The sequence below is a fragment of the Phocoena sinus genome, chromosome 20 (assembly GCF_008692025.1).
Source record: "Phocoena sinus isolate mPhoSin1 chromosome 20, mPhoSin1.pri, whole genome shotgun sequence".
Classification (NCBI taxonomy): Eukaryota; Metazoa; Chordata; class Mammalia; order Artiodactyla; family Phocoenidae; genus Phocoena; species Phocoena sinus.
This window is the reverse complement of record NC_045782.1, coordinates 41,574,611-41,595,542: the sequence shown is the minus strand read 5'-3', so window position 1 is coordinate 41,595,542 and position 20,932 is coordinate 41,574,611. Positions and strand designations below refer to the sequence as shown.

The window sequence follows — 20,932 nt, the reverse complement described above, 5'->3', positions numbered from 1 at the left end:
TGTGTATGTGTCGGAGAGCTGCTGTCAGGCCAAAGTGTCCTGAAAATAGCCTCTTGAACTTGGAGACTGTCGGTGAGGGTCTGAGTCATGGTCATGTGGCACAGGAAAGCCAGACACAGGAGAAGCTGTACAGCTCCCGGGCCGAGATTTCGTGCCCCTGGGAGGTGAGGGTCAGCCTGTTTTCCCCGTGCCCTTCACAGATTCAGCTGCCAGCTGCTGGGTTAGCTTCTCAGGCCGCCTTGTTCCTCTCTCTGCCTGCTAGGCTGCCGGATGAGTCATCAGGGAACTACAGAGGAGGAGGCCCCAAGCTCAGCTGCCTCAGCCTCGGCTTCTCTGGGACAAGGGAGCCTGGAGTGCTCCTGGAAGGAGGATCAGGAGCCTACCTAGCCACCAAGGTGAAAGGGCAGCTTCTGGGGGAGGGGGTGCCCCACAGCCTGTCTGGAGGAGCTCCAGCGCAGGATGAGCCGTGTCAGGCAGGACAGGCTACTTGAGCCTGAGTGCAGCTCTATAGACCTCTAAACATCTGGGTTTAAGATGTTGGGTTTAAGATCTTGCCCTCGGAGCAAGATTGACTGCTGGCCTCATTTCTCTCACCGTCAGATGAAGCTCTCTCTTCATCCCCGATGCTCAGCATCACCCTTTGATTCCGTCATGCAGCCAGCACCGGCTGTTTCATCTATGCCCCACTCTGCTCTACACCGGCAACACCACCTCTGACCCTCAGAAGCCTTCTGCCCAGGGAGGACCACGACTTTCCTCCTTGTGTTTGCCTGCAGCCTAGGGGACTGGGGAGTGGGCAGCACAGCCCACTAGGTCTGGCCCCTCACTGCCCCACACAGGCTGGGTGATCTGGGGCAAGTCTCCGCCTAATTAAGCCTGCGATTCTTCAAGTAAAAGTGAGGAGAGGGACTTCCCTGGTGGTCCAGCGGTTAAGTCTCCATGCTCTCAATGCAGGGTCAGGGAACTAGATCCCACATGCATGCCACAAATAAGGAGCCCGCGTGCTGCAACTAAGACCCAGTGCAGCCAAATAAACAAAAAAAAATTTTTTTAAATGAGATTAAAGCAATGTCCCTATAGGCACGCTTCTAATACTATTAGGTTTGAAGGTCTTGGGGTCTGTTTTTAAGATCTCATTTCCCTTATAAAGAGGCTGAGAGAGGTGGGCCCTACTCTAGGCCCTGGATCAAGTCCTTTTTGGAGATGGAAGGGGCTGTGGAGGTGTGGGGTGGGATGACAGTATGGTTACAAGTAAAACAGCCTGCCTTGGAGGGCTTTCACCTAATTGAAGTCAGAACACCCCTTAGACTTCTTAAAGTCATCAAGAAACAATGAGGCCACCCATTCAGCCTCCTGAGCATCCGGCCTGCAGGACCACACCCAGGCATCCAGGCTGAAAGCTGGAGCTGCTGAGTTCAAAGCTAGAAGGCCCTTGAAGGCACCCCCCACACCCACACCCCAGTCAAGCTGACTCAGCCTTTCGTAGCCACTGTGGTGAGGCAGATGCAGTAGGAAGGAGGTTTCAGCCTAGTGTTTCCCAGCATCCCACTGTCTCTTGTAAGCTTCCAGCCTGATCCGGCAGAAGGTCAGAGGTGTTGGAGGGTCGGCTTCCCACGGTCTGCCTTTCTCACGTAAGAGCAGATGGAGGAGTGATCCGGGATGAATGGAGCTACTGCAGGGAAGACCGCATCTGTTAGTAACAGCCTTAGGACCAGGCTGCCATCAGAGAGCACTTATTAAAGGCCTGTCTGCAGTTGATGCCTTCTTAGGCTTTGTCTCAAGCAAGTCATGACCCAGAAGGGCCCTGCCCTTGGGAGTCCACAGCTCCAGTCTTTAAAAAGGCTTCCAAATAGTAACAACCTCAGGGCGGTGCCATTCTCTTTCATGACAACTCTAGCCCACGTGCTGCTTGCACAGATTGTCACAACAGTGGGCTCTCTCTCCCTTCTGGCTTTATGGGAACGCAGAGCTGGTAGAGATGGAGCCCAGAGAGAGGTGACGTCTTGCGCTTTGTCCTCATATTTCTAGAGGTGTCGGTTGGTGTCCAGGGCTCTAATATAAATTCCACTACTAATGTTGCCTGAAAGAAAACTGATACTTAGGAGAGGTTTTCAGCAAATGAGTTTGGACATTACAGAAGGAAGCATGTCAGTTCCTTCTGGAGAGCCACAAACAGATGCATCTCGTGAAAGGAGCCAAGTGCTGGTATTGCCATTTGCATGCTGGTTTTTCAATTTACAAGATTTCATTTATGTGTATGTATGTAATGTTTATATAAATATACACACAAATCTATCTATATATATATACACACACACACACATCTGGATGCCTATGTACACACACATGTGCACACACACATATACATACATGTATCTACCTCTAGCTAGGGAACAAAACAAAACCTTGGTTCTCTCCACTTGGAGAAAAGCCATCATGGATGGTGCAGGCATGTCCTCTACGAAGCAAGGCTTCTGCGGAATCAGTGATGTGACTGATGGTTTTGGAGTATAGGATCCACCACCCTGTTCTGGGGAAGCAAAGTTCACCACAAAACAAACAACAGAAAAAGATTCAGCCATTATTTATAAAGGCAAGAAAGAACCAACCCAGATGCTGGTCCACGTCTCTCCTGGAGGAGGCGGGCTGGAGTTCCCCTTGTGGGGTAGAGAGAGGGGCCATTTATGGTGGAGGGGCCAGTAGGGCTGGGGGGCTCACCCCACGTGGAACAATGGTGAGGTTGCCATTTGGAACATTTGGAGGATAGCTATGTGTGGCATGAGGAAGTAGAGACCCTTTACCCCCTGCTTTTCTCCTCCCACCCAAGCCTGACACCTGGGCGCCTCGGGGTCTGGGGGTGACCTGCTCTGTGTGTGGTCTCTCACAGGGTGAGCGTGAGCCTGGGAGATGGCAGTGATGGAAATGGCCTGCCCAGGTGCCCCCGGCTCCGCGGTCGGGCAGCAGAAGGAGTTCGCCAAAGCCAAGGAGAAGACACAGGCAACGGAGATGAAGCAGAGCTCCGTCCACAAGCTCGAGGCCGTGGAGAAGAGCCCCATGTTCTGCGGGAAGTGGGAGATCCTGAACGACGTGATTACCAAAGGCACAGCCAAGGAAGGCTCCGAGGGCGGGCCGGCTGCCATCTCCATCATCGCCCAGGCCGAATGTAAGGAGCCCTGGGCTGGGAGTGTTGGCAGAGAGGGCAGGTGGGGAGCCTGCAGGTGGGTGCAGCGCTTGTGCAAGGGTGGTTGGGCACCGATGGGGCTGGACTTAGGGTCCCCCTGTGGAAGAGGGAAGTCAAGGTGACCACCATAGAAGACTTGCAAGACACACCTGGGAATTAAGCCAAGGATCAGTGTGAAGTGGGAGCTCGAACAGTGCAGGGGAGTGAAGCACAAGAAGGGAGAAGTGGCAGACAGAGGCCTTGCTCATGACCAGAGCAGGGGAAGGGAGCTGGGAGACAGGAATGCTTGGGCTCCAAGGTCCTGGGCCCTCTCTGCAGGGCCATCAGGCAGGCCTTCTGCTGGGACCTTGGGCAGCCTGAGCATCTCTGGAGAGGCCCAGGCAGGAAAGGCCAGGTGTCTTGGAAAGCCTCTCTGGGCCCTGGGCCCTTCACCTCCTTCCACGCCGGTGCTTGCCACCCCCCACCCCACCCCCCACCTCCCACTGCAAAGAATGAACGCCTGCCCTCGGGCCTGCAAGGCCGATGCAGGGTCTGCGGGGCATCCCGGGCTGATCCTTTCTGCTTCTACTCACAATACCTCAAGATGGCTTGGAGCAGTGGCTGCCACCGGAGCCTGAGAAACTCCCAGGGGCGTGGGGAGGGCCAGGAATCCCCTCTCTACCCGACACCTACCCTCCACCCCAGGAGGTTTCCTGGGGTGGAGCCTGGCGAGACCTACAGCTCATAATGGTATTTTCTCACATACACACATCCTTCCCCTCATCTTCCGCTTCCTTCTGGCTGGCCTTTGACGAGAGATGAGAGAATAAAAATTAAAGTGGGGTGAGTGACATAGTAATGGTGATACTGCACACGCGCTATATGTAATAGTGTATATTTGTTGAGCTGTTACCGTGTGCCAGGCACTGAGTTGAGTGTTTTATATAGATCATCTCACACCTCACAGTGCGTGAAGTGAGGTGGGCACCCTGTGATCCCATATTGTAGGCACGCCCTGTGCCTTGACCCTCAGGCTGGGAGGGAGGGGTGAGGCTGCCAGTGAGAGGAGGTGAGCTGCCAGGCAGAAGGGGTCTGGGAAGGAGGAGTGGCCGGGAGGGTATCTGCAAAGTGCCTCTCCCCTAAGTGCCTCTCCCCTGTTCTTTCTCTCTCCTTTCTGCTCATCCAACCCCTTTGCCTTTACTTAAAAGGTGAGAATAGCCAAGAGTTCAGCCCCACCTTCTCAGAACGGATCTTCATCGCTGGCTCGAAACAGTACAGGTAAGGTCAGCTTGAGTGGGGTGGCAGGGAGCTGCCGCGGGGGCGTCCCCACCCCAGCTGCTTGCTCAGGCCGCTCGCAAGTGACCCCTGGCTCCTTCCTTCAGCACCTGTGGTTCGGCTCTTGAAACCCACCCAGGCTTCCTCACTGAGCTGCTCTTGCAGCCAAATAAGCTTTTCAAAAGCTTTTCCCAGCGTGGGGGTGGCTGCCTCTGGGTCACATCAGGGTCACATCAGCTTGACGTTTTATTTTTATTCTCCTCGGAGTCCTTGCTGCTCCTTTTCGGTTCCCATCAGTAGGGAGGATGCTGGGAACAGGAGGCACTTTGCCGCTGGTGCGTGACCACGAGTGCAGGCCCAGAGAAGCCGCTCTAACTCGGGGAGAAACCTGCTGTGTCTTTCCTTCTGTGAGACACACCCAAGGAGGGATGAGGGCTTGGAAACAGGCAGGGACAGACTTGCAGCTCAGTGGCCCTGTAGAAAGGAGGCCAAGTGAGGCTCGGCCTGTTCCCAGCCTCCCCAGCCCCAAAGAAGATTTTTGGCAGCTGGAGGTTGAACCTGGAAACAGTTCTTCCCCTACCACCAGGTGGACTTCTTTATCGTTGGAATTTGGGAACTGCTAGCGGGAAAGTGACCAACCTCAGCTGTCCCTGCTTTGGAGGCAACAGAAGCCAACTCAGAGCCGAGAATGCCTGCCATGGGCTGTGGCCCTCTGAGCCACATGCCCCGCTTCCGGGACCTCTCAAGGGCAAGCGCCCCTTGGAGAGCAAGGAGAGAACCGTGTCTCCCCCTCCACCCGGAAGAGCAGTGCGCACCCTCACTCTAGTAACAACCACTGTTGGTCGGAAGCTTGCCGTGGGGCCCGGCACCGAGGCAGGCTTTTTAAATGAGCTATTTCATTCAAACCCCATCTTCGCCCTGCCCGGCAGGAAACGCCACCTCCATTTTATGAATGAGGAGCCTAAAGGTCTTTGGGGCTTAGGAACTTTCCCACGTTCACACAAGTCCTGACCAAGCCGGGATTTGACCTCGGGTCTGTATGACTCCAGCCGCAGCTACCTGAGCCGTTCTGTCTCCCTGCCCCCTCACACTCAGAATGCGTGTCTGTGTCCCCTTGCTGACAGCCAGTCCGAGAGTCTTGATCAAATCCCCAACAATGTGGCCCACTCAACCGAGGGCAAAATGGCCCGCGTGTGTTGGAAGGGGAAGCGTCGCAGCAAAGCCCGGAGGAAACGCAAGAAGAAGAGCTCCAAGTCCCTGGCTCAGGCAGGAGTGGCCCTGGCCAGACCCCTCCCCAGAACCCCTGAGCAGGAGAGCTGCACGGTCCCGGTGCAGGTGAGACCCGCCCCTACGCCCAGACCCCTGTGCCGGGCACCCCCTGGGCTCATGGGCCTTCGGAACAGCACCTGTGCCTTGGCCCCAGCCCCATGTCCTAACAGCTGTGTTTCCCCCGCAGGAGGATGAGTCTCCGCTAGGCACCCCGTATGTTAGAAACACCCCCCAGTTCTCCAAGCCTCTGAAGGAGCCAGGCCTTGGCCACCTCTGGTTTAAGAAACTCGGGGAGGGCCTGCGGCCAGCACTGCCTCGACCGGAACTCCACAAACTGATCAGCCCCCTGCAGTGCCTAAACCATGTGTGGAAACTCCACCACCCCCAGGACGTAGGCCCCCTGCCCCAGCCCGCTCACCCCTTCCCCTACAGCAGACGGCCCCACCCCTTCCCGTTCCACCCTCTCCAGCCCTGGAAACCTCACCCCTTAGAGTCCTTCTTCCTAGGCAAACTGGCAAACTGTGTAGACAGCCAGCAGCCCCTGCCCGGCCCTCCCCTGGGCAGACTGGCCTGTGTAGACAGCCAGCAGCCCCTGCCTGGCCCACACGTGAAGCCCAGCTGCCCGTCTCATGGCTCGAGTGACAAGCTGTCCATGGAGGAGTACCTCGTGCACGCTCTGCAAGGCAGCGTGAGCTCCGGCCAGGCCCGCAGCCTGGCCAGCCTGGCCAAGACCTGGTTGGTGGGGGGCTCCAAGCCTCGGGAGCCCAGCCCTGAAACCGAGGACAGTGAGGGGGTCCTGCTTATTGAGGCGAGTAGTCCCCAAACACACGTACACCTACCACTGCCTCCACCTCCAGGGCCGTCCACCTTCCCTACCCCCCTTCCCTTCCCCTTTTCCTCTAGTTCTCTTCCTGGGTCACCATGTAATGTTATGTGATTTTCCCAAACTTAGATTTCTGGGTGTTATCCCGTCCATCTCTGACACACTGTCCCTTGTCCCCTGCCCCTCTTCACTGTCCTTCCCTTTCCTCTACCACTTAGCTCCTGAGGCACTTTTTCTTATGGTCAAGGCGGTTGACAATTCCGTTTCTGTCCCACAATCACAAGTCTGGGGAGGAGGTTTCTTCTTCGCAAGGGTCGGCTTGCCTCAGCCCGTGAAGCTCTCCCTTGCCTTCGCCTGACTCCTGCAACCCCCTCTCTGGGTCCGTCCCCACACCCCGACCCCGAGCCCTGCCTCAGACCTGCTGGTGTTCTTGGATGTGAGGGCTCAGCCCAGCAGCCTGGCAAGGGCCACCAGTTGGAGAGCCTTCCTCACTGTAACCCTTCGTCCCTCCACTGCCCTGGCCACTAAAACCGGCCTCTGTCTCCCGCCAACCCCAGAAACTCAAGCCGGTGGATTATGAGTACCGAGAGGACATCCATTGGGCCACGCGCCAGCCCTGCCTGGGCAGAGGCTCCTTCGGAGAGGTCCACAGGATGGAGGACAAGCAAACTGGCTTCCAGTGTGCCGTCAAAAAGGTATGCCGGGCTCCGGGGCTGAGGAGGGAAGGCGGACAGGGGGCCTGTCGCGTTCCCTCTGCTTCCTTTCAGGGTTAGCACAGGGAGGCCATGGGTCTGACTCGTTAACGGCGTCTGGCTATCCTGGCTGCCCTGGGTCCACTGGAGCTGGAAGGGGACAGTCCAGGTCACGTGTCCCCGCCTGGGTGGCACACTTGGTGCGCCTGTATGTGAGGGAGCATGAATGTGCACGCAGCCTGGGCCACTCCTGATGCCAGGCCCCTAGAGCACATCAAAACCTGGAAGATGGTTGGATTGTCATGAGATTCATGTTGAGCTGGAACCCCTAAACTATATAGTGGACCAGAGGGCAATAGCAAGAGCGTAGCCTCCACCTAACAGGTGCTTCCCGACGGAGGCCGTGCACCTTGGGAGTCACATCTGACTTGAGTTTGGGCTCTGCCTCCTGTCGGCTGGAGGTACTAGGTCCTGCGAGATGGACATGAGGAAACGAGACTTAGCAAGAAGCCCCATGGGCTTCCCTGGTGGCGCAGTGGTTGAGAGTCCGCCTGCCGATGCAGGGGACACGGGTTCGTGCCCCGGTCTGGGAGGATCCCACATGCCGCGGAGCGGCTGGGCCCGTGAGCCATGGCCGCTCAGCCTGCGCGTCCGGAGCCTGTGCTCCGCAGCGGGGGAGGTCACAACAGTGAGAGGCCCGCATACCGCAAAAAAAAAAAAAAAAAAAAAAAAAGAAGCCCCAGGCTTGTCTGACTGTAGAGTTTGGCTTTGAACCTCTCTTCGGGAAGGGACAGGGGAGGAAGACTCATGCTTCTAGGATTTTGATTAGAGGCAGAGGCCTGAATCACCTCTCCCACTCCCTCGTCTCACTGATGTTAGAACTGGAGACCAGAGAGGGTCTGCACCTTGCCCACAGCTGCACAGCTGGGCCTGGAACTGAGGCCTCCTTCTGTCAGATCACACTGCCCAGGCCTAGCAGTCCTTGAGGGTGTCAGTCGTGCTCTCCTTCAGATACCATTTCTCCTCCTCTCCTCTCACCTTGACTAGAAGCCACCTTGTCCTTGACCCCCAACTCTGCCTGAGGGCTAGCACCAAGGACTTCCTAAGGTGGAAATCAGAAACATTTCCATGGGCCATTTCCTTGGCCCTTGGGCAGCGTGAAATAAGCTAATTCAAAGATGGACCTTGCTTTCAAATGGCTTTTGTCAAGGACACTCTGATCCCCAAAAGGAAAGGGACCAAACAGCCAGCCCAGGCAGGGTCCATCCCACTCAGGCCCCACGCAGAGTAGACACTGCTGCCGCCACTGTCTTGGGTGCCTGTGACTTTAAGGGGCGATGGTACAGATTGTGTTGTGAGTAAACCTGGCTTCCCTGGCTTGTGTGTGACCAGGTGTTAGAGTTCTAAAGTTTGGGCCTCGGGGTGATGGGATGAGAGAGGGGACTATCCGTAGGTATTACCCCAAGCTTCAAACCTACTGTGTCAAATAAGCCAGCTCCACCCCTGCCCACCCCCACCGGCCAAAACACGTGCTTAGTTCTTGCCAGCACGGGTCATCATCTTTCGCTGGGATGCCAAGGCCACGTGCCTGACCTCCTCAGCTGCAGTCCCCTCCCCAGGCCACTGGAGAAGGCTCAGCTGTTCCTCCTGAGAGGTGGGTGGGAGGAGGGCAAGAGAGTGTGAAGTGTCCTGGAGATGAGCGCCCATGCTGGGGAGCTTAGTCACCAGGCTCCTCAGCTGTTCCCCTGCTGAGGTTCTCAGAGTCCCAGGCAACAAGGTAAACAAGCCTAATATAGTAGAAGAGGACAGAGACTCCATTTCTCACCTCCCCAAGGCAGTCGGACAAGCTCCAAGCACAAGGCACGGACTTGCCAGCCCCAGAGCTGCTGCCCCAGCCCACCAGAGCCAGCCCTTCTCAGAACTCCGCCTCCCCGATCCAGGATCTTAGCAGGGCTGGCTTTTGGCAGCTCACACAGCTGCCTTTGGTCGGGCAGACCACCCCTCCTTTCTCTCCAGGGCAGCGGGGTAGGGGAGGCAGTAGTGTCCTTTAGCGATTTCAGCTGGAAGATCTCAGAAACTGTTCCCTGCTAGGGGGTAGGGGTGGAGGGTGGGGACCAAGGATCAGAGGTCAAGCCGCACAGGGGGTCAGAGCAAGTCTGCACACCCTCTGATGCTCCCTAGGGGGGATCCAGGATGTGGAGTATCATGTGGTGACATCAGCACCCCATTGGCCCTCCTTCTAGAACATTCATGGCCCCAGGTCAGATGTTGATTGGTCACAAGTACAGGGCTTAATGTAGGGTTTGGGGGTGGGGGTGGGGTTAGGGTTTTGTTTGAGCTTACTTTTAATTTCAAATTAATTGAGCCTCATTGTAAAAGAATGATACCCAAAAAGCAAAAGTCCCTCTGTTGCCCAGTCCCCTTCTGAGGTAACCAGCCTTTGACATAAATCTTTTTTAGACTTGTTACGCATATATAAACATGTAGTTGTTTCTTTTATTGAAATGAGATTGCACTCATTTGTTGTTCTGTACCATGTTTTTTCGTGTAATAGTGTATCATGGATAGATTTCCTTATTGGTACATATACATCTGTCCAGTGCTTTGTTGTGTGTGTTTTTTTTTTTTTTTTTTTTTTGTGGTACACGGGCCTCTCACCGTTGTGGCCTCTCCCGTTGCGGAGCACAGGCTCCGGACGCGCAGGCTCAGCGGCCATGGCTCACGGGCCCAGCCGCTTCGCAGCATGTGGGATCCTCCGGGACCGGGGCACGAACCCATGTCCCCTGCATCGGCAGGCAGACTCTCAACCACTGCGCCACCAGGGAAGCCCTGTCCAGTGCTTTTTAACAGCCAGTGTGTATGTTCTTAACCTAGTCAGTGGATGAAGTCATAAGATCCATGAATTCCTGGAACTTTATTCTAAAGTGTGTATGTGTGTGGCAAGTGTGGACACACACACATTTTTTATTTATTAGATTTTCAAAGGGGTCTATGGCTCAAAGAGGGTTAAGAACTGTGCGTTTGAGAACATCTGGCTCAAGCATGGAGTTCTGGGAGCCTCCTTTTGCCTCTGCCCTGATCTGGGGTAGTGTGGCCTTGGCCAAGTCCAGCCAGCTGTTGTTACCAAGCACCTGTTCTGTGCCAGACGCTGTGCCAGGGAGACAGAGGTGTGGAATCCACACGCCTGACCTGAAGGAGCTCAGATTGTAATGGGGGGTGGACACTTACATGGTGTAAAGGTGGTAGAAGCAGCCATCAGCCGGGGACATGGTGAAGTCAGCCGGGACAAGTGTTGAGAAGGAAATCAGAACAAGGACCGAGGGGAGAATATCTCGATGGTGATGACGAAATAAGGGGGAAAGCTATGTGCCCAATACTGTGTGAGTCACCTTCACATATTTATGTTCCTGGGACCTTTAAAAGAACTTATTAGAGTTGCCGTTACTCCCTTTTTTACCGGTGAAATAAAATGGATACGAATACTAAAGAAAACAAGAGGGAAAGTTTCAAGAAGGAAAAAGCGATCTGCAGTGTAAAGCATGCAGGCAGTTAAGCAGAGGGAAGGGGCTTGTGGATTTGGCAGTTAGGTGATTGCTGACCATGTTTCCACCTGGGTAGGCGCGTGCCTGAACGTAGGTAAAAACGTCCCAGATGTAAAAGCTAATATAGCTGGAAGGGCCTTCAGCGAGGTGGGGTAGCTGGGAGCTCTGGAGTCAGGCTTCCCCCACCAAAATCCCAGCTTTGCTACTTTATATCCAGTGACCTTGAGCAGATTACTGGTCCAGTCTTCAGCTTCCTTGTCTGTAAAAGGAGAAGATATCACCTCCTAGGCTATCGTAAGATGTAAACGACTAATGCTTATGAAGTGCTGAGCACAGTACCTGGCACGTGTTAAGTGGGCATTAAATATTAGTCCTCATTAATTAACATCCTCATCAGAGTCCAGCCCTCACTTGACAGATGCAGACACTGAAGTCCAGGGAGGAGAGGTGGCCGGACGGGCAGCTGGCCTGGACCAGGAGGCCGTCCTTTCTCCCTTGGGACTGCCCTTTCAGCCTGCTCTCTCTGGGGCTGGCCCAGACTTCTAACGCGCCTTGTGTTTTGAAGTGTCCCTTCCAACCCCCTCTGATCTGGGTGGTTGGGCAGGGTTTTAATATTCCTGCGACACTCCAGAGGACTTATGGATTTCTTCAAAGTTAAAGCCGAGGCTCCCAGACTTTCTTGGTTCACAACCCTTAATGTCTCAGTCATTTTTTCAAGGTGCTCCAGGCCAAAACAAGTACTGACCAGTTCCGTTTATTAAATAATTGGGTCAAATAATAAGTCTTTATCCTAATAACCTAGTAGCCATTTGAATAACAACACACATAAACTGAGAGATAAATTTTGCTCTTAAACAAGCGTTATTTACTAACGGGATGCATGCCTTGTTGGGCAGGCACAACTTCTCCAACTCAGAAATCACTGGACACCGTCACTTTCATTTCCTGGTCCACGTTATCCCCCTGAAGTACCTTTCTGTCACAACAACCTCCAAAAACCTAGCTTCATAAAGGTATATCATCAAAAGAATGCAGTTCGATCATTGAAACTGAACTGTCTCACGCTAGTAGTTTGTGTGGTGTCCCCAGGTGTCAATCGTTGCTGTTTCCCTCAAATGCAAAATACCCTGTAGCCCCCTTCCAAGTTCTCTGCGGTGCCCCAGGGCGCTTCACCCCACAGTTTGGGAACAGTAGGGTTAAAGACGTTTGTTAATACAAGTCCGGTTGGCGAATTAGTTCCAACTCAGGTTCAGAGCTGGAAACACTGACAGGGAGTCAAAGTTCATGTGAGTTGATTAACCAAACCAGATATTCTGCAAGTAACCAGAAGAAGGACATTTTCCACTGATAGGCTAAAGTCCAAAAGCTGCACAAGTCCGCAGGCCTCGGAAGAAAACTGCCAGGCCCTGACTGACGGCTTCCAGGCTGGTTTTGTTACCACTCGTGCCCCCTGGTGGCGCTTCTCAGGGCTAACATGAGAACCAGCTGCAGCCGGAAAGGACAAGTCTCTGTTAGCAAGTGTAAGCATTTACTAAGCTGCTCTTATTTGAGCTGGAGGGAGGAGGCTGGGAACTGGCATTTCCTGAGCACCCACTAGTTGCCAGGCCTGGTGCTGGTTATCACCCCTCCAGACCCCCACTCGACCCTGGAGCAGATGCCACCGTCCCCACCGTTCACATGTGGAGGCACATAGCTTGGGGGAAGTGATCTACCTTTGGAAATGGCCAAGCCAGGGTCTCAGCCCAGGATGTTTGTATCCAAGGCCTATTTCTTCCCTCCATGTCATGCTGGTCCCTGCAGAAAGGAGTGGGTGGTCCCTGGCCTGCCAGTCCCCTGTAAGAGGGGCCTTGGCCAAACCCCTCCCCATAGGAGAATCCTCTCCTATGCCCAGATCCTGGGGAAACAGCTGCAAACAGAGTAAACAAGCACTGCCCCATCTACATGGACATTTTAGCCCTCAGGGGAAAAGGCAAATAATTGTGAGCAAATAATAAGTGCTCAGAAGGATGCTGAGGATCCAGGGGCACTGACAGAGGCAGAATCTTGGCCGCATCAACTCTGGCTACAGAAGCCCAGCATCTTAAGAGTAGAAGTGGATGTTGATACAGAAAATGTCCCATGACCTAGAAACTGTCCAGACATTTGGGCTGGGGAAAAGAAAGTTCTGTGTTTGGCAGATCTCTGAGGGTGGGCAGCATGCCAGGGGACTGGATAAGGATTGTAGTTTTTGTGACTATATTTCCATAGGCATCAGCACTGAAGACCTTTAATCAAGTGCTAGACATTGACCCCGACCCCCAGGGGGCACAGTTTAGTCTCTAAGGGTCCAGTAGGCCCACTAGGGCCCCTGCCTGGCCTCAGAATCGTCACCGGGAACATCAGCGGCCTCTGTGCAGGGAGCTTCAAGGGTACTGACAGGATGCCAGGGAAACAGCCCTGGTCCGTCACCCTGATTCACACCCACCTCTGGGCCCTTCCAGGTGCGAGTTGAAGTGTTTCGGGCTGAGGAATTGATGGCATGTGCGGGATTGACCTCACCCAGAATCGTCCCTTTGTATGGAGCTGTGAAGGAAGGTCCTTGGGTCAACATCTTCATGGAGCTTCTAGAAGGTAAGGAGCCAGCCGCCGCTCCTTCTCCCTCCACATTCAGAGCCAAGGGTTCCCCCGAGTCTTGCCCACGTTGACCCTCGTCCCCAGTCAATCCGGTTTTTTTTTTTTTTGTTTTTTTTTGCGGTACGTGAGCCTCTCACTATTGTGGCCTCTCCCGTTGCGGAGCACAGGCTCCGGATGCGCAGGCTCAGTGGCCATGGCTCATGGGCCCAGCCACACGCGGCATGTGGGATCCTCCCGGATCAGGGCACGAACCCGTGTCCCCTGCATCGGCAGGCAGACTCTCAACAACTGCGCCACCAGGGAAGCCCAGTCAATCCGTTTTTACTCTCTTGACCCTGTGACATGAGCAAGAAAGGCCTGCTTTCTACCACCTGCCCTTCGAAGGCACTTGCCCTTGGCTGGCCTGCAGGCCTGGAAAAGACCCATGTAAAGACTGGCCATTGGTCTCCTAGGTGGCTCGCTGGGCCAGCTCATAAAGCAGAGGGGCTGCCTGCCGGAGGACCGGGCCCTTTATTACCTGGGCCAGGCTCTGGAAGGGCTGGAATACCTCCATACCCGAAGGATTCTACATGGAGATGTGAAAGGTAAGGCTCAGGGCGCCTGTGGCCCTGGTCCCCGTGGGGCTCCTTCCTCACCCCACCCTGCCTGGTTTCCTCCCAGGTCTTCTGGACCTGCTCCAGTAGGAAGGGGAAGTATGTTCTCCCAGCCCTCAGCCTGGCACTGTAGTTTCCAGTGGGCGATGCCCACAGAGAACAGCAGATCAAGCTCCTACCGCACTGGTGACCACTGGGGGAGGGTGGGGACAGCAGAGCTGAGTGGCACTGTCCCCTCACCCTCAGAGATCCTGCCTGCTGCCTGCCTCCAGGCTGAACTGATTCCATCCTCCCTCCCTCCATGACTAATAAAACTAATCAGAAGCAGCAGCTGCCATGCAGGGTCGGCCAGAAAATCGCCTCCCGGAGGCGCAGATCGGGCCAGGGCCCTTGGTGACTCACCTGTTCCTCTTCTTCCCGGGGGCGGCCTGCCAGCCGACAATGTGCTCCTGTCCAGCGATGGGAGCCACGCAGCCCTCTGCGACTTTGGCCATGCAGTGTGCCTTCAACCCGATGGCCTGGGGAAGTCTTTGCTCACAGGTACGCCCCTCCCCGCCACCGCTCCCCACAATCATAATAGCCAGTAGCCTTTACTATGCACTAGCCACGTGCCTTCTGTTCTTTCCTTAATGGCAATCAGAGATGTGAGCACTTTAGGTCCACCAGGATGCTTCAGCCCCACAGCAGCCCTAGGATATGAGGCTTTTGTTGTTAGGCTTAAATGCAGTGATGCACATCAGGTGCTTGTTTCTGCTGTTCTGTCATACAGGGTGGGGAACAGAAAGGCTGGGTGCCTCGCCCGAGGTCCCCAGGTCTCCTACCTCAGAGCCCCCAGAGCTCCACCCCTCTCGTCCAGCCTTTCCTGGGGAGCTGTGCTCCCAGCCTGCGACCTCAGCCCTCCTGTGTCTCTGAGAGCACAGTTTCTGAAAGCAAAATGGGAAGGCTGACCAAGGGGCTGGGGCTCCGTAGCTGAAGAAATCCCTGTTTTTAACTTACATTCTTCTGGTTATCAAAATAATCCATACCCACTGTAAAATATTTGGTGACTACAGTGTTAAGTGGTATGGAAGGGGAGGAAAAAAGAATTCTCACCATTCCTCTTGCCCAGAGAGATAATCGTGAACATTTTAGAGAATTCCCTCCAGGTCTTTTTTTTTTCTGTACATAGTTAAGGCCATTATAACACGATTTTGTGCCCTGCTTTTTTGTTTATAGCATTAGCGTAAAATTATTTCATTTTGACCAAAGGAAAAACAGTCTTTTAGAAGTGATTCTTTGTTGTTAAAGGACTGTTGGTAATTCTGAAGATGTACATTGCACCTGGACACCTGCCCTCACTTTGAAATAACTGTAGTGTCGTCTTCTTATTACAAAAATGTCTTTTCTAATATCTTTTGCAGAAAGTCAAGCTAAGCAAAACTACAAACTGCTGGAAAAAAATACTGTTCACATCTGGCATCAATCTTTCTAGTCTTTTATGCATATAAGTTTTCTTTCTCCTTTTTGTTTTTTTTAACCTACATTTTAGGAACATGGTACCGCTAATCAGTCTTCTACAACCGAATTTCCAGCGTCTAGGCCCCTCCCCGCTTTTGGGAACGCACTTGAAGGGTTTGGTCCACAGGGCAGAGCCCGTGTTTTGGGTGATACAGTCTTGGTCCTAGTCCCCAGGACAACCCCCGACTTGGCCCAGCCCCAGCAAGGTTGATTTGGAGGCTCTATCTCTATTTAAAGTCCTCTGAGACAGTCAGGGTGTTTCAGGAATTGACTCGGGTGGTCATTGCCGAGGCTTCTGCCCGTCAGAGTTCACAGTTGCCCCTTCTGTCTCTCCTCACCTTCTCAGGGGACTACATCCCCGGCACAGAGACCCACATGGCGCCAGAGGTGGTGATGGGCAAGCCCTGTGACGCCAAGGTGGACGTCTGGAGCAGCTGCTGCATGATCCTGCACATGCTCAATGGCTGCCACCCTTGGACCCAGTACTTCCGAGGGCCGCTGTGCCTCAAGGTCCGTGACAGCGCCGGGGGCCGCCAGCAGGGCCCGGGGCCCGGGCTGCAGGCTTCATGCGGCCTCCCATTTGGGCCGCTCTTCAGTGGCAGATGGGAGCAAGCAGAGGCCTCATCATAAATGTGGGATCCTGACTAAAATACTTGGCTACTGGAATCTGAGGGTCCAAGGGCAGATCCTAGGTGAGGGGTCTTCTCGGGTCCATGGTTCAGGGCTCTCTTGCGTCCACACCCCGGGCCATCTCTGCCTGCCTCCTGACAGGCTGGGCCTGGGGGTCGTGGGTACCTGACCCCCTGGCTCTGTGCTGTCCTACCTTTTCTTGGAACAGTCCCAGCCCTCACTCTAGACCAGGCCACTCTGGTCCTTGTGACCGACCCCAGCACAGCAGGGCGGGGGAGAGTGGGGAGGAGCAAGAACAGGAAGCCGGGGGCCAGGAAGTGACGGGGAGGCGGGCCTCATATGTTGCCTTTTGACCCCCAGATTGCCAGCGAGCCTCCGCCTGTGAGGGAGATCCCGCCCTCCTGTGCCCCCCTCACAGCCCAGGCCATCCAGGAAGGGCTCAGGAAAGAGCCTGTCCACCGAGCGTCTGCAGCAGAGCTGGGGGGGAAGGTCAGCCTGGCGCTGCAGCATGGTAAGAGCCCCATGCTGGCTGCAGGGGGCGAGAGAGGCGGCGGGGTCGTGTAGTGGCCAAGAACAAGGTACTCAGCCTCTCAGAGCCTTGGTTTCCCCGTCTAGAGCATGGGCATGACACCAGCCTCAGGCTTGTTAGGAAGACTGAGGTCACGTGAGTCCAAGTGCTTAGTACTGTGTCTGGTACTGTGCTTAGTACTGTGTCTTGATGCAGAGGCTGTGCTCAGAGATGGGGCAAGGGGTTACAACGTATAAAGGGAGGCTTGAACTCAGTATCAGAGAATGTGAAATAAAGCCAGGTATCACTTTCTAGCCATTTGTGTGGGGAAAATCAGGAAGTTGGTGTCACGCCAAGTGTTGGTGGGGATGAGGGACAGTGGCCTTTGCGCTCTGCTGGAGAGCACCTGGCAGCACTCCGGCAGACGTCTGCAGACCCGGGACCCAGCACCCCACTCCAGGGCACACCGCCAAAGAAACTCTGCTCAGATCCATAATGGGACACGCCTGCGGATACACGCTGCAGTGTCGTTTGTGGGAGGGGAGTCGGGTGTCCCTCCCTGGGAGCTTGGAGAGGCCAAAGGTGGGGGTGGGGGGTGGAGGATGCTCCACGCAGCGCTCACAGCAATTAAAGCAACTCTGCTCACGGGGCAACCTGGCTGGATCTTCAAGCCGCAGTGCTGGCTGCAAAGAGGACCAACAGAGCAAGGCCTAGAACACAGTGCCTTTTCTGGAAATTAAAAATTGATAAATAGGGCTTCCCTGGTGGCGCAGTGGTTAAGAATCCGCCTGCCAATGCGGGGGACGTGGGTTTGAGCCCTGGTCCGGGAAGATCCCACATGCCGCGGAGCATCTAAGCCCGTGCGCCACAACTACTGAGCCCGCACTCTAGAGCCCGCGAGCCACAACTACTGAGCCTGCGCTCTAGAGCCTGCGAGCCACAACGGCTGAGCCCACGTGCCACACCTACTGAAGCCCATGCACCTAGAGCCCGTGCTCCACAACAAGAGAAGCCACCGCAATGAGAAGCCCGCACACCGCAACGGAGCGTAGCCCCCGCTCGCCACAACTAGAGAAAAGGCCCACGCGCAGCAACAAAGACTCAATGCAGCCAAAAATAAAATAAATGTATTTTAAAAATTGATAAATAAAAATAACACATGCATTGCAAGAATTCGATCAAACCGAAAATGACATGTTGAACATAAGAGAACATCAGCCGGGGGCGGAGTAGGGGGTGGCAAGGGAGAGACAGTGGTTATGGGAACGAAAGGGAATAAAACAGAAGAGAGACCTTGCAGAGCCCCCTGACGCCAAACCTAGATGGTAGTTGTAATGGCCCCAGGGCTGAATTGCCCCCCACTCCAGAGGAATGGTGTCTTCAGGAAGCACTGACTATCGGGAGGGGAGGGGTAAGAGAGACGGAGGGTCAGCGAGGCCCATTCGCCTGGGAACTGTGAGTTGGCATTACCCCAGAGCTATTTTTAAATCTTCTCTTTACTATTAATATTAACAAAGTCCTTCTCTGGAGCCAATTCTGTAACTTTTAAATTTGCAGTTGTTACCTAGGAGGAAAATGGAATAGAAGAAATACTGTCCTAGTCCCATCATCAGGGCCATCTTATGGAAGAGGCCTCCTCTGGAGACCACACACTGCCCTCCGAAGTCATGTCCTGGCCGGGCGAAAGGCCACCCTCACTGCCCGCTTCTGGCCCTCTTCTGCTCAGGAAAGGCCACCTGGCCTGGCCCATTTCCACCTCACCACGTGTGCTCTCTGTTTTGTAGTGGGAGGTCTGAGGAGCCCTTGGAGGGGAGAGTACAAAGAACCAAGACATCCGCCGCCACTCCAAGCCCACCCACCGCCAAGCCAAGGGCACCCTCACCAGACCCTACGTGCCCCACCAGTGGAGCTGTCGCCAGGGGAGCTCTCACCAGAGGACCCGGGGCCCCAGCCAGCTGAGGACGCAGCAGGCGGGGCCCCTAAGCTCCAGCCTCCTCCACCCCCAGAGCCCCCAGAGCAGAACAAGTCTCCCAGCCTGCACTGGGGCAAAGAAGAGTCCGGGACGTGGGAACCACTGGCTCTGTCCTCCCTGGATCCGACCCCAGCCAAGAACTCCAGCTCACCAGAGCGGAAGGCAACCTTCCCCGAGCAAGAGCTGCAACAGCTGGAAATAGGTACGGGCAACCACGGCATCCAGGTCCCTGAGCACAGGCCTGGGCCCTGCACCAAGGCCTGGGCTTCGTCCTCTTCCCAGGGTCAGCAGTCTGTGCAGAAGAATGCCGACGGCACAGCCGGACCCTCCCAGTCTTTCACAAAGTCTTCTGCCTTTCTCTGCAGAATTATTTCTGAACAGCCTGTCGCAGCCATTTTCTTTGGAGGAACAGGAGCAAATCCTGTCATGCCTCAGTGTCGACAGCCTCTCCCTGTCAGATGACAGTGAGAAGGTGAGTCGGCCGTGGGCCAGGAGCCAGGGCACAGGGCAGGTGGCTCTGTGTCCGGCCAGTGAAGGGGCCGTGTGCAAGTAGTGGGTAAAGGGCAGGTGACAGGGGTGCCCGTTCCTTCTGGGAGGGGTCCTCACTGGGGCAGGGGTCCTGGTTTCTCAGAATGAGACGGTCCATCTCCAACACACCCGAGAATTAGGGACTGGTTTGGCTACTAGGATAGTGAGGGGAAAGGCTTGGCTTTGGTCCCCATAGAATTACTGTTCACCCTCCTCCAGCCCAAGGGCCCCTCAGGAGCTCAGCCCTGTGCTGAGCCCCAATGCTCAGGAGAGCCACGCTCCAGCCTAGGACATGGGCACTTCCTTGCCAAATCAGACCAAGGCCAGAGATGGTTCCCTGAGCCCGGGGGCCTGAGTCTGTGCCCACTTCTGTTTCAGAACGCGTCCAAGGCCTCTCAGAGCTCGCGGGACACCCTGAGTTCCGGCGTGCACTCGTGGGGCAGCCAGGCGGAGGCCCGCAGCTCCAGCTGGGACATGATGCTGGCCCGGGGGCGGCCCACCGACACGCCGAGCTACTTCAACGGTACAGTCCCCTGATCCGCCTGGGACTGGGGCACAGTGGGGAAGGGAGAGGAAGGCACCTGGCACCCAGAATTTGAGGTACCTGGCCATTAAGTTGGCTTAGAGTAAAGGCCCTGATCATCAAGAGCCTTTCCTCATGGGGCAGTCAAGGACCATTGCCCCTTGTGAGCAGTTGATAGAGTCCCAGAAGGTCTCTAGCTTGGGACAGAGAGCAGTCTTTCCTGGCCTGGAGTCCAAAAACTGAGCAATTAATGTCTTCTAAAGGGAAAAGGAAGAACGGGACCCCGTGAGCGTTTTAATCAAGAAGTCAGCAATAGGGGCTTCCCTCGTGGTACAGTGGTTAAGAATCCGCCTGCCAGTGCAGGGGACACGGGTTTGAGCCCTGGTCCGGGAAGACCCCACATGCCGTGGAGCAACAAAGCCCGTGTGCCACAACTACTGAGGCTGAGCTCTAGAGCCCACAAGCCACGACTACTGAAGCCCACGCACCTAGAGCCCGTGCTCCGCAACAAGAGAAGCCACCGCAATGAGAAGCCCGTGCATTGCAACGAAGAGTAGCCGCTGCTCTCCGCAACTAGAGAAAGCCCGTGCACAGCTACAAAGACCCAACGCAGCCAAAAATAAATAATTAAAAAAAAAAAAAACTCAGTAGTAGGTTTGCTGAGATCCTCCTCTGACATTTGAAGTCAGAAGATGAGAAGGACAACATATGTAGAACTCTGTTTTCAAGCGTGGTTGCAGAGGTCATGTTGTGATTTTGATGGAATGAGGGTTTCATCAGCTTACGGTTCCCTGGGGACAGTGAGACTCATGGCATCAAGCCCCCATGCCTGGCCACAGGCCGCTCCACGTCAGGGACTTAAAATCTAAGTTGCCCACAATCTAATTTAAGAATCTTTGTTTCCAGTTCCTTTCTGCTTTGTAAGTTGAAATACTACTTCCCCACAGGAGCCAACCCTAGATGTTTGCACTGTGCAGGCCAAATTCCTGGTGTTGACAGGAAATGGCCAGTAAGAGCTAGCAGGGGTATAACATTACAGCCACTCCATCCTCCATGTCATCTCTGCAGCTTCCCCACAGCCACCCTGCTTCCCCCTACACAGGGCGCCTTAGGGAGCTAGAAGCCACTCCCCTGACGGTCACCTTACCTGCCTTCTAGGTGTGAAAGTCCAAATACAGTCTCTCAATGGTGAACACCTGCACATCCGGGAATTCCAGCGGGTCAAGGTGGGAGACATCGCAACCGGCATCAGCAGCCAGGTAAGGGGGCAGGTACACGCTTAGGGGCAGAGCCCCAGAACCCAGTGC

The 20,932-nt window shown here is 54.9% G+C and overlaps 1 protein-coding gene across 2 annotated transcripts in view; it reads left to right on the top strand.

Annotated features, from left to right (window-relative positions):
• MAP3K14 (mitogen-activated protein kinase kinase kinase 14) overlaps positions 1-20,932 on the top strand; it is a 43,362-nt gene that overhangs the window by 20,484 nt on the left and 1,946 nt on the right. Inside the window, exons 2-16 of one of the 2 annotated variants that reach the window (XM_032615362.1) lie at positions 263-395; positions 2,888-3,163; positions 4,369-4,438; positions 5,560-5,770; positions 5,892-6,512; positions 7,085-7,222; positions 13,242-13,371; positions 13,827-13,958; positions 14,403-14,507; positions 15,811-15,974; positions 16,455-16,605; positions 18,387-18,776; positions 18,940-19,046; positions 19,481-19,625; positions 20,784-20,884. In XM_032615362.1, coding sequence (XP_032471253.1) covers positions 2,908-3,163; positions 4,369-4,438; positions 5,560-5,770; positions 5,892-6,512; positions 7,085-7,222; positions 13,242-13,371; positions 13,827-13,958; positions 14,403-14,507; positions 15,811-15,974; positions 16,455-16,605; positions 18,387-18,776; positions 18,940-19,046; positions 19,481-19,625; positions 20,784-20,884 — 2,721 coding nt within the window. In that variant the 5' untranslated portion in view covers positions 263-395; positions 2,888-2,907. The remainder of the gene's footprint in view (positions 1-262; positions 396-2,887; positions 3,164-4,368; positions 4,439-5,559; positions 5,771-5,891; positions 6,513-7,084; positions 7,223-13,241; positions 13,372-13,826; positions 13,959-14,402; positions 14,508-15,810; positions 15,975-16,454; positions 16,606-18,386; positions 18,777-18,939; positions 19,047-19,480; positions 19,626-20,783; positions 20,885-20,932) is intronic. The other variant, XM_032615363.1, reaches the window with a different exon arrangement.